This window comes from Nicotiana sylvestris, chromosome 10 (genome assembly GCF_000393655.2).
Source record: "Nicotiana sylvestris chromosome 10, ASM39365v2, whole genome shotgun sequence".
Taxonomy (NCBI): Eukaryota; Viridiplantae; Streptophyta; class Magnoliopsida; order Solanales; family Solanaceae; genus Nicotiana; species Nicotiana sylvestris.
In genome coordinates this window covers 91,653,246-91,666,719 of record NC_091066.1, presented here as the reverse complement: position 1 = coordinate 91,666,719, position 13,474 = coordinate 91,653,246, and the positions used below count along the sequence as shown (strand labels likewise).

General features: G+C 38.6%; 1 protein-coding gene across 1 annotated transcript; it reads left to right on the top strand.

Moving 5' to 3' along the window:
- Positions 1–573: 573 nt before the first annotated feature.
- On the top strand, positions 574–969 carry LOC138879675 (uncharacterized). Its single transcript, XM_070159295.1, has one exon. The coding sequence runs from the start codon at positions 574–576 to the stop codon at positions 967–969; it is 396 nt and encodes a 131-aa protein (XP_070015396.1).
- The last annotated feature ends 12,505 nt before the right edge of the window (positions 970–13,474 follow it).

Genomic DNA, 13,474 nt, shown 5'->3' with positions numbered 1-13,474 from the left:
GGAGAGGATCACCATGGATGTATTACCTATTCTTTCGAGTGGTTGGCAGAGATCTATATCCGGGAGATTGTTCGTTTGCATGGTGTCTCAGTTTCCATCATTTCAGATAGGGGCACCCAGTTTACTTCACAGTTTTGGACGTCTATGCAGTGAGAGTTGGGTACTCAGGTGGAGTCGAGCACAGCGTTTCACCCTCAGATGGACAGGCAATCCGAGCACACTATTCAGATATTGGAGGACATGTTGTGTGCTTGTGTCATTGATTTTGGAGTGTCATGGGATCAATTTTTACCGCTCGCATAGTTTTCTTATAATAATAGTTACCAGTCGAGTATTTAAATGGCTCCGTATGAGGCTTTGTATTGGTGGTGGTGTAGATCTCTAGTTGGTTGGTTTGAGCCGGGTGAGGCTAGGCTATTGGGTACACTATTGGTGTAGGATGCTTTAGACAAGGTTATGGTGATTTAGGAGAGTCTTCGTACAGCGCAGTCGAGATAGAAGAGTTATGCTGATAGGAAGGTTCGGGATGTGTCCTACATGGTTGGTGAGAAGGTTCGGTTGAAGGTTTCACCCATGAAGGGTGTTATGAGATTTGGGAAGAAAGGGAAATTGAGTCCTTGGTTCATTAGGTCTTTTAAGGTACTTCGGAGGATTGGGGAGGTAGCTTTTGAGCTTGCTTTGCCACCCAGCTTGTCGAGTGTGCATCCGGTATTTAATGTTTTTAAGCTTCGGAAGTATATTGGGGATACGTCTCCTGTTCTGGATTTCAGCATGGTTCGGTTGGATAGTGATATGACTTATGATGTGGAGCCAGCAGCTATTTTGAAGCATCAGGTTCGAAAGTTGAGATCAAAGGATATAGCTTCAGTGAAAGTGCAGTGGAGCGATCGGCCATGTTTGAGGCTTCAGGTATCCTGGGAGACCGAGCGAGAGATGCAAAGCAGATATCCCCACATGTTTGAGGCTTAAGGTATGTTTTTTAACTCGTTCGAGGATAAACATTTGTTTAAGTTGGGGAGGATGTGACGACCCGGCCAGTCGTCTTATGAGTTACCGTTCCATTTTTCCCATTTCTGCTTCTTATTTCTTTGTTCAGTTGTATTATATGTCACCGGGTTGGTTGGTTCAGGTTCGTAGAAGTTTTGAGAAGGTTTGAGACATTTAGTCTCTTTTGAGTAAGATTAAGTTAGAAAAGTCAACCGGATGTTGACTTATGTGTTAAAGTGCTCGGATGTGAGTTCTGGTTTGGATAGCTTCGGGAGGTGATTTGGGACTTAGGAGCGTGATCGGAATGTGTTTTGGAGGTCCGGAGTAGATTTAGGCTTGAATTGGCGAAATTGGAATTTTGGCATTTTCTGGTTGGTACGTGAGATTTTTATATAGGGGTCGGAATGGAATGCTGGGAGTTTCAGTAGGTCTGTTGTGTCATTTGGGATGTGTGTGCAAAATTTCAGGTCATTCAGACGTGGTTTGATAGACTTTTTGATCGAAAGCGAAATTTAGAAGTTTTTGGAATTCTTAGGCTTGAATCCGATGTGATTTTGGCGTTTTGATGTTGTTTTGGGCATTCCGAAGGTTGGAACAAGTTTGAATGAGGTTATGGGATATGTTGGTATGTTTGGTTGAGGTCCCGAGGGCCTCGCGTGAGTTTCGAATGGTTGAACGGACCATTTCAAGTTTAAGGAAGTTGCAGATTTTGGTTTCAGCTGTTGCAGACAATTTGTTCTTCGCGTTCGTGAAGGGTCAGGAAAGGATCCTGGAGATTTGGCCTTTGCGTTCGCGAGGGGGGTCCTGCGTTCTCGAAGGGTCAGAATAGGAAGCATCGCGTTCGCGAGATGCCTGGCGTGTTCGCGATGCTTGGAAAGGCTGAGGCATCGCGTTCGCGATGGTATGGTAGCATTCGCGTAAGAGGTTCTTGGTCAATGGAAATTTTGTGCTTCGCGAACGCGAGGCGACCGCGTTCGGGAAGAAGGATTTCTGATTGCTGGGTAGAATGTTTAAAAGGCCATTTTCACAAGTTTTGGCCTAAGTTCACCATTTTTTACTCGGTTTTGAAGCTTTTTGAGAGAGATTGAAGAGCGAATCAATGAGAACTTATTGGATGTAAGAATTTTGGACTTAATAATAGGTCCTATTGTGATTTCTACCTAATTAAACATGAAATTTGGGGAATTTGAAGCCTAAATTGAGGAGTTAGGGCTTGGAAACTTGAGACTTTAATCTAGGGATTTGAGAGGCCATTTGTGGTCACATTTTGGTATTCTTGGTATGTTTGAACTCGTGGGAGCATAAGGATTCCGTTGATGTGATTTTTATCGAGTTGTGAGACGTGGTCCTGAGGGTCAGGTTTGGCCAATTTCTAGATTTTTAGTATTATTTGATTTATTTCTTATGGGCTTCGTCCCTTTAGCCTATTCTCATGTTATGATTCTGATTTTGAATAGATTCGGCGCGAGTTGAGGTCGAGGCGAGAGGAAAAGACATCGCAGAGTAGTATTTTCATTCGGTTTGAGGTAAGTAACCATTGTAAATCTGGAACAGAGGCTACAAACCCCGGTATTCGAATTGTTTTGATAAAATGCGGTGAGGCACATGCTAGGTGACCAACGTGTGGGTGTGCACCGGTAGGAATTGTGACTTTGTCCGTCCTGTAGCGACAATTAAGCTGCGTATTTAATTTGAAATCTTATAATATTCCGTATTTTTGACATTTACACTGTATTATGGGTTGTATGCCTTGTTTGGGGCCTTGTGCCGACCTGTTGAGACCCTTATGGGCATTGTTACTGTTTTTCCTCACTCTATATATTTAAAAGCATATCCTCAGTCATGTTTTACCTGTTTATTGTGTAAAATTGGGTTTATCACTCTACTTCTTAAATGTGGGGACTGTTTGGATTGAGTTTCCTTGAATTCTACTGTTATGCCCGAGTGGCTGTGAGGTTATGACTGAGAGAGGTTGAGGACCTAATGGTGAGGTTATATCTATATATATATATATATATATATATATATTATTGATCGGTGTACACGCCGCATCGACATATATAATGGATCGGGCTGTGAGCCGCAACGATATGAGGCTTGGGCTGTAGGAGCCCCTATGGAGTCTGTACACCCCCAGTGAGCGTAGTCGAATATAAACTATGGATCGGGTTGCACGCCTCAGCGGTTACTATGATTATTACTATTTTGAGATATTAATGAGCCTGAGTGCTGAGTGTGAGTACCGAGTGACGAGAGCTGAGTCACGAGTGACCGAGAGGCTGCCCGAGAGGCCATGTTCTGAGTGATACCTTGCCCAAGTGGCCCGTTTATGATATTTTTACTGATTTCAATCTTCTTTTAAAATAAGCCTCTGCTGAATAATTGATAAGTAAATGATTTCAAGTATTCCAAATGAAACTGAAGATTTTATGATGAAACTGGTTTTAAACTGTGGAGTTTGATTTGTTATTCTGTTGTCTACTCATTTATACGATTTTAACTGCTCGTCACTACTTTCAGACCTTATTTACTTTAGTTACTTACTAAGTTGGCGTACTCACGTTACTCCCTGCTCCGTGTGTGCAGATCCAGGTGCCCGAGTGGTAGAGTAAGGGTCCTCAGCATTGTCAGAGTTTGCCGGAGACTACAAGGTAGCTGCATGGCGTCCGCAGCTTTGCTTTCTCCCTCTATCCTTATTTTCCGCACTTTAGACTTGTTTTATATCAGTTAGTTAGATTTGTATATTTAGAGGCTCTAGACTCGTGACACCAGATGTTTGGGCTATGTTGGTTTAATATTTTATTGATTTCTGCATATTTTAGTTGTTTCATACATTTCTTATGGAAAAATTGAGATTTAAACCTGTGTTAGAAAATGGTTTTAAAAAGGAAATTCGATGTGATTAATAGTTTGGGTTGGCTTGCCTAGTAATGTGATAGGCACCATCACGACCGGGTATTTGGGGTCGTGACACTACCTGTGTTTCTTTTCATGATTTATTTAAAAGGGTTTTCGCCTCATTTTACTTACCCTAAAATTACGGCCCAGATCTTTTCAGATCTGTCAAGGTTCCTTGATTTTGAGTTTTTTTCCTTTAATATCTTCGTGTATCTATGTGTATATGTTATTCTTATAGTTGTTTCTTTAAAATAATTTATTCTTCCTAAATTTAGGGTTTCAGATTTTCTCTAGTTCGATTCCTTGTGCTTTTCAAAAAAACCTCTTGTCTATGTTCATTATGCACAGTGTGATTATCTCGCCCTTGTTTCTTTGTTGACTTTATGGTTTACCCAAAATTAGGGTTTTGAAACCCTTTACTGAGATTTTAAGCTTTCTTTTTCTGTACGATACTAATACTTTCTTATTTTATTCGATTTACTTGTGCTTACCATATTTGGACCATGTCTGATTAATAATTTATGCTACTTCCCTTTGACTTAACCTTACTGGCCTGATTTTATGTTCTGGTTATTAAAGACGACTTCTAATTGATTCTGTAATTATTCCTTACCTTATTTGACTACTGATTGATTTCATTAACTGATGCTAGCTTGATTTATGCCTGTTAATTGATCTATGACAACCTTAACTGCTTGTTAATTGATTGTCATACCTTATTTGTGTGGTATTAATTCTCCTACATTGTTTGGTTTTACTCTACTATATTTTATAAAATCCTTCATTGTTTTGATTTTCAAAGACATGCTGAGACACACAAGCTCGCACCTACACTTACACACTTACACTCACGCAACTTGAGTTCTTTCTATTACTTTGATTTGATGCATTGTCTAGTCGGCTAAAAGCCAAGTCTAGACTCTTGGATTCCAATTGCCTTCACCTCCCTATTTGCTATCTCCTTAATTGATATGCCTCAATTTCTATTATCATGTTCTATTCAGTATGCTATGTAGTTAGTTTACTATAGACATCAATATACTTTTGTCTTAATATCTGTTTCCTAACCATCTCTTTCTCAACTACTATGTTGTAGTTCTTATTCCATGTAACTTGTATGATTAGTTTATTTCGAACCTTGATATGTTCTGTTTACTATATATTTCAAGTTTACTACCCACTAGTATGCTTTAGCCTTGTTATCTCTTTGTTCTATATGTCTGTGTGGTTAAGTGCTTCAAATTCCAATATGCTTTTGCTGGACATACTGTTCATGTTCTATTCTTGTTATCTTGCTCTGTTCATGATAATTTCAGCATGTTTCTCTGCTTAATACATGTCTATATGATTCCTTTAGTAATAATTAGTAAGCTAAGTAACCTTCAATAATGTGAGAATTTGTTTGATTCAATTTACGTACTACAAATATGTGTAGGCAATTCTGTCTATAACTCAAGTGTCCCTGCTCTTGTTGTGATTATTTAATTACTAGTATCTATGCCTGAACCAATCTGCTAAATGAGGTTTCTGTTCTATTTGCAGTTTTTGAACCTGTTTGCCTCTAAAAATCAAATTGCTTTTCTAAAACTATCCTCTGGCCCCTTATCCACTATTTTTAAACTTCTACTCTTAGTTATCTAGGGTCCTACCCCTAGTATGAGAACTGCCTAGGATCCATGAGACTCCTCTGAACTCTGACACATTGGGGTTGGTCTTCCAACCTATTATAAAACTATTTTCTTTGAAAGGTTCTGGTGTGAGCATTGCTCGGGGTCCTAGAGGCCCTTGGGAACTTTGACACATCAGAAGCCTATTTGTGTATTATGGATGGACTACCTGTGTACATCAAACTTGCTTGCTTAAAGGCCTGGTTTCCAGGTTGATGTTGGGGCTGCTAAGTCTCCCTATAGTGTAATGAATAGCTTTGTGTAATTCATTCATATTGGTGTGTAATAATGTAATAATCTTGTAAAACAGATATGGGGTTATTAGTAAAAGTTGGGGAGGGATTTTTATACATCTTTGTTAGGTTCGGGTAGAGACCATATCTGTAGGCTATTGTCATGATCCTTTATGTGCATACCATTAGAAATCATGCCTATAGGATCTTGTCTCACCATTTGAAATCTGGAGTTTCATACTTGGCATCCTAGAAATCCTGTTTATAGGTTGTTTTACCAATTCTGCATCAAGAACCCATGTTTCGCGCATATTTTCAAATCTCAATATGCATTAGAGATCATTTATATAGGTTTTTCCTTGTGCAAGTTACTAGATTTGTATGACATTCCGTTAATGTCTCTGCCTACTTAGATATCATGCCAATATGAAATAAATATAAAATCAGTTCTGCACTTAGATATCATGCCTAGAGGAAATAAATATAAAATCAGTTCTACACTTAGATATCATGTTTATAGGAAATAACACTAACTACCAGTTTCATCACTTAGAGATCATGCCTATAGAGGTAATTAATTCTGCAAATTAGAAAGCATATTTATAGGATCTAAAGAGATAAAAACATGTTTGTTAAAATTAGTAACTGGTTTGTAAACTATAGTCGTTAATTAACATTTTAGATACCATGTCTATAGGATTCTGCCCGGTTATCACTTAGGCAAACTGATAGGGTAATTAAAGAAGTCTGGGACTAAAATTGTGATTTCTTGCTATTTGAAAACATGCCCAGATACAGAGTGTTAACGAATCAGTAAGCAAACCGATAGGAATTGCTACTCGCTTTAATAAAGCTGTTGTATATTCTGTCCATGCTCATCTAGGTATCTTGCCTATAGGATCCTAAACTATAAAACTTTGTTTGTTTGAATTGCGTGCATTGGTTGGCTATTTGTGGAGGTTAACATGAGCCCCCTTATTTGCTCCTTACATGATAGTCCTATCTGAATTTTGTTTGTCGCTTAGTTTCTCATTTTTAAGCAATGTAGGTGAGTCTAAATCTATCCAAAATAAAAGTCCTAAACACCTCCAGGACTATAAGTAAGGGAGGGGTAGTGCATGCATAAGGTACGCATTAGAAGCTGCAAGAACGCTTAGGTAACAACTGAAAGATTGGGGTAGTAAAAGAGATGATGATTGTGCGCTAATGGTATGTGTAACACCCTAATTTGGGGAAAGTTACCAAGTATTGCATGGAAATGATCTTATAGGCTAAAATAGGACCCTTTTTATTCTTGTTTGAAATAATGTCTGTCTAAATTGTTTTATGCTGCTTTAAGACTAATTCTCTTAATTGAGTTTAGCCGGGATCCACCGTTGTGGACCTCGAGGGGTGCCTAACACCTTTCCCTTAAGGTAATTTCGAGCCCTTACCCAATCTCTGGTGACGTAAATGGTTATATGAGTTATTTGCTCTAGGTGCCCTAACGTACCTTAATCCGTTAAGTGGCGACTCTTCAGATCCGTTGCCTAATCCCAAAAGGAAAGGAGTTGTCCCAAAAATGGCGAAACCCGATTTTGCGGGAAAAAAGGGGCGCGACACACATACTCTATTACTGCCATAATGCAATAGTAAGATCCAGCTAAATCCTTAATAAGCTCATGCAACACAACCTATCTAATACCTCAAATCATTTGCAAATCTCGCATTCACCCTCGTAACAGTCAAGCCAACTCTCATACGCGATCCAAACTCAAACTGCGGCACATATAATTCACTGGTGAAAGAGGACTCGCTACAAAACAACATAGGGATCGCACGCCCTCAGGACACCCCATAGGAGATAACCCACCTGCTTCGCCTCAAACTAACATCTCTTTATACCTTTCCATCGTCATAAACATCACGCAATTACTTACTCTTCCTGAGTCTGAACTCATATCACGACATGAAATCTACTTCACTCCCCAACTAAACAACATGAAAATATCCTTCAACACACCCGTAACTCGGGGATATACATCAAATCAAGATGTAAATCAAGCACCAAATAGTTCTTTCTATGAACACATCTCGCAATCACATCATACTCATCACATAGCCATCTAGCCATCACGTCAACTAATAGGGACACTACCGAACATATAAATCCAAAAGCACGTACTCACACAATCAACACCTCAGTGCTCAAGTTACATTCGAAATCCGGCCTCAAGTCCTCCAGACTGGCCCAACATCAACACACAAAAATCACATCATGCACCTCATCCAGGGAATCACAAGCCGTCAATGTACAGCTGATACTGAGCGCTCATATGCACACACGAATACGTGGATGGAATTCAAGGAGTTACACTTCAAGCTGAATCAATGTTGCACAATAAGGTTTCAAGAATATAAAATTTCCTAAAGGTTCTGCAGCCTCTCTAAGATAAGTACAGACATCTCCGTACCGATCCGCAAGACTCTACTAAACCCGCTCATGACTCGTGAGACCCATGTAACTTAGTCTTTGATACTAACTTGTCACGACCCAAAAACCAACCTTGTCATGATGGCTCCTATTGTGGTAATAGGTAAGCTGACACATTAACAAAATAAATCGATATTTTCATTTCAACGATAATTCCAAAGCTATTTAATATAAAACCTTCATAAGGAGTTCAAATCAAAACAAAAGTGCAGAAAAGAAAGCCTGACATTGGGGTGTCACTAGTCATGAGCATCTACTACAACCGTCTGACAATATCAAGACCAAAATAGTTTGCAAATAACTGAATACAACTAAGGGAAGATAAAGAGGGAGGAAAGCAGGGTTGCGATCGCCAGGCAGCTACCTTGCTAACTCCGATGGACCTGTAACTGAACAATCAACACTCGCTACCGGGTCTAGAAATGCCTGGATCTGCACGCAAGGTGCAGGGAGTAACGTGAGTACGCCAACTCAGAAAGTAAAACCAGTAAATAAAGACTGAGAAGTAGTGACGAGCAATAATGCAAGTAAAGTTCATATCATAAAATAAACTCAGTAAAATACGGCATGCTTTTAAAACCATAGTTTGAATCAAATTAGCTTGTTTAAATCCAGCTCTAGTAAAATCATGTAAAAACATCTTTCAACAGTTTTCGAACAAAGGTTCATCGCAAAGGTGAGCAAAATGATGAAATCATAAACAACCCCTCGTGCAAACATCACTCGTATGCAGCACCTCGGGCAAACCTCACCATCACTCATATGCAGCCCATTGGGCAAACCTCACCATCACTCATTCCTCCCATTCACTCAGCACTCGCCACTCATACTCAGTAGGTACCTGCGCTCATTGGAAGTGTGCAGACTACGGAGAGACTCCTTCTTCCCAAGCGCTATAACAAGCAAATCATGGCATAAATCAATCAGGCCTTCGGCCTCACTCAGTCATAAATCAGTAAAACATGTTGTGGTGTGCAGCTCGATCCCATATATATCCTCACAAATCAGGCCCTCGGCCTCACTTAGACATAAATCAGTAAAACATATTGGGGTATGCAGTCTGATCCCATAAATATCCTCACAAATCAGGCTCTTGGCCTCACTCAGTCATAAATCAGTAAAACAAGGCATTTAGCCCAAACAACATTTATATGATGCATCAAAACGGAGTAATAGAGACTGTGTTATGCAGTAAATAAGTGTAAACATGATTGAATATGGATTTCCAATCGAAAAGAATGAGAGGATAGCGATAAAACACCTCTAAGGTTCCAAACAACACTGGCATAATGCCTAAACATGGCATCCAGCCTGATTTACAGAAATTCGTTCTAAAACACGTAGGAAGCACGTAGTTTTAACAATATGTTCAACTGTACAATAGATACGGGACAGACCAAGTCACAATCTGCAATAGTGCATGCCCACACGTCCGTCACCTAACATGTGAGTCACCTCAATATAGTCACATGACACAAAATTCAGGGTTTCATACCCACAGGACTTGATTTACAATTGTTACTTACCTCAAGCCAATCAAATATCTACTATGCAATGCTCTTTGCCCCTCGACTCGGCCTCCAAATGCATCGAATCTATTCACAACCCATACAATACCATCAATATTTGCTAATGGAATGAATTCCACAATAAAAACTATCAAATTAGACCAAGAACCCGAAATTGGTTCAAACCCAGCCCCCGGGCCCACGTCTCAAAATCCGACAAAAGTCACAAAACTAGGAAACACATTCATTCACGAGTCCATACCTACGAAATTTATCAAAATCCAACTCCACTTGGTCCCTCAAATCCTCAAATCAAACTCTCCAATTTTCAAGCCCTAAATTCCCAAATTTCTAGCTCAAATTCCCAACTAAATGATGAATAAAGCCATAGATTCATGAAACTTATACCATTATAGGTTAGAATCACTTACCCTAATGTTGCTCCTTGAAATCCTTTGAAAAATCGCCTCACTCCGAGTTCTTCAAATATAAAATCAAAAATGGAGAACAAAACCTCGAGCTAGGGTTTTTCTGCCCAGCGAAACCGCACCTGCAGTACCATTTCTGCATCTGCAAGACCGCTTCTGCGAAGACCTCTCCGCTTCTGCGGATTTTCATTAAAAGCCTGATTCCGCTTCTGCGATTGCCTGACCGCATTTGCGGTCATCGCAGATGCGGGGACCAAGCCGCACAAGCGACCCATCTGCGCACCTATGCCTCAAATCTGCTTCTGCGAGCCTCACACCTGCAGTTTCAACTCCACAAGTGCGGATAAGATAGAACCAGCAACTTCAGTTGCATTTTTCAAATTCCAAACTCTCTGTTAACCATCCAAAATCATCCTGAGACGCTCGGGACCTCAACCAAACATACCAACACTTCCTGTAATGTCATTGAAACTTAGTTGAGCCTTCGAATCACTCAAAACAACATCAAAACACCAAATTACTCTCGGATTTAAGCCTAAGAACTTCTAAACTTTCAAATTCCACAAATGATGTCGAAACCTATCAAATCAGGTCTGAATGACCTCAAATTTTCCACACAAGTCAAAAATGACACCACAAATCTACTCCAACTTTTAGAATTTTATTCTGACCCCGATATCAAAATTTTCACTGCCAATCAGAATCGCCAGAATTCTAACTTCCACTAATTCAAGCCAAATTCTAGCACAGACCTTCAAATCACATTTCGGACGTGCTCTTAAGTCCAAAATCACATAACAAAGCTAACGGAACCATCAAAATTCAAATTCGAGGTCGAATAATTAAAAGTCAAAACTTGGTCAAACTTTTTAAATTTAAAGCTTCTAGCTGAGACTATTCTATCAAATCAATTCTGGATAACCTGAAAACCAAAACCGATTATTCACATAAGTCATAATACATCATAGGAGCTACTGCCTTAAAAAACCCGAGCAAAGTGCAATTGCTCAAAATGACCGGTCGGGTCGTTACAAATACAGAGTACTACTTGTGTTGGAAAATTGCTATCGTGTCGGATCCACCCTTAAGAGCGTGCTAATTAGTGCATCAACCCACTAGATAGTCCCCATATAAAAACACCTTTTTATAATATATAAATACAACATTATGGGTAATGGAAATGAGAGGTTTTTTCATTAATGGGTGTTGGAAATAATGGCTAGGGTAGGATGTGAAAACGAGGGAATTTATTGGTCTTGTGATGATTCCCGACGACCGATGCCACAAATCATGGTTGTTGTAGATCCGTTTTTGCTAAGCAGAAATCCATAAATCTTCTAAACTAATGATTCCATTTAGGATCAGAATCATAGGCTCGTGTTTAGGTTGTTGACATGATTGCATGTAATACTTTAAAATTAAGATTTTTATAAGCAATTCCAAATTGTAATTGCAATATTTTGTGTTTGAATATGACTAATTCTTGCATGAAACTTTAAGCCTTTTAAGGATATGGTTGAGAACTTTCCGACGATATGCATATCATAAAATTTAGTCGTACAGTTTGTGAGATATTAAATTTTAAGATTTTAGGTTTTATTATTGCGAATTTAATCCTAAAAACTTAATACTCCGCGTTTTATCAATTTTTTGTATAAGTTTAGGTAATTTGTACCCATAATATTTTAAGGAATAGTGCATAATGAATGGTGATTATGATAAAAAAAATTGGGTTGAATTTTAAAGAAAATCCATTAGAGTATGTTTAAACAAGAGGAATTTTCAAAAATTACTATTGTTTGTAAGCTTATTGTCGGGCGTACCTATACTTTAGCTAATTACATTCCGTAGCTACTAATTTCTTGCCATAGGAGTATGTTGATGTATTCAATTCGGTTGTATACACTGTATTCATTTCGGATGTATTTATTCTTATATACTTTACATTGTATTCAATTTCATTATATTGAATTCTATCATATTCAAATAACAAAAATTTAAGAAATAGGGTGTATGCAATTGTATTCAATTCGGTTGTATGAACATGTATTCAATTCAGCTATATACATTGTATTCAATTCGGCTATATTTATTCTTAACTATTTTACATTGTATTCAATTTTACTACGTTCAATTCAATTGTATTCAAACAACAAAATATCATAAAGTACGGTGATATTTGGCTGTATTCAATTTACTGTATCCATTCATAGCTACTTTTATACTATATTTAATTCATCGCATTTAATCCGTCTATATTAATCAAACAAAAAATTTCAAAAAATATAGGGATCTGCCACAAAAATCCTTCGGAATACATAAATACAGGCGAAAAAACAAAACAAAATTAAACTGTATTTGCATTGGAAAATAAGAATACACTCAAATTTGATTGTATTTGTACAGATTACAATATATTTGTAGTAGATCAGATGAAAAATCTTGGTGATGTATTTCCCCAAACAGCCCCCACTGCTACGTCGCTAGCATCGCACATGAGCTTAAAATGGATACTCCAATTTGGAGCGGTGATGATAGGAGTAGTTGTCAACTTGAATTTTAGCAATTCAAAAGCTATCATAAAATTATCATTGAAGTTAAACTTAGCATCCTTCTCGAGAAGCTTGCATAATGGGTTCACCACCTTAGAAAAATCTTTGATGAAGCGCCGGTAAAACCCCGCGTGACCTAAGAAACTACGCACTTCCTTTACCAAAGTTGGAGGTGGAAGTTTAGAAATCACCTCAATATTTGCCTTGTCAACTTCAATTCCATTCTTTGAGATCTTGTGGCCAAGTACAGTGCCTTCCTCGACCATGAAATGACATTACTCCAAATTGAGCACTACATTTTTTTCTTCACATCTTGCCAACACTTTATCTAAGTTTGCAAGACAATCTTTAAAAGAATCCCTGACCACCAAGAAGTCATCCATGAAAACTTCAAGGTAGTCCTCTACCATGTCCCTGAAAATAGTCATCATACATCTTTAAAAAGGCGTCGGTGCATTACACAACCAAATGGCATCCGCTTGAAGGCAAACGTACCATAGGGACATGTAAAGGTTGTCATCTCTTTATCCTCCGGATCAATAAGAATTTGGTTGTAGCCCTAATACCCATCAAGGAAACATTAGAAAGCACGACCAGCCAATCTTTCAAGCATTTGATCAAGGAAGGGAAGTGGAAAATGATCATTCCTTTTGACTTTGTTGAGCTTACGATATTCCATACACACTCTCCAACCGGTCACCGTTCTTGTAGGAATTAACTCATTGTTG

Coding starts and splice junctions, on each gene's coding strand:
- LOC138879675 (XM_070159295.1), top strand. CDS start 574: ATGAAGGGTGTTATGAGATTTGGGAAGAAAGGGAAATTGAGTCCTTGG.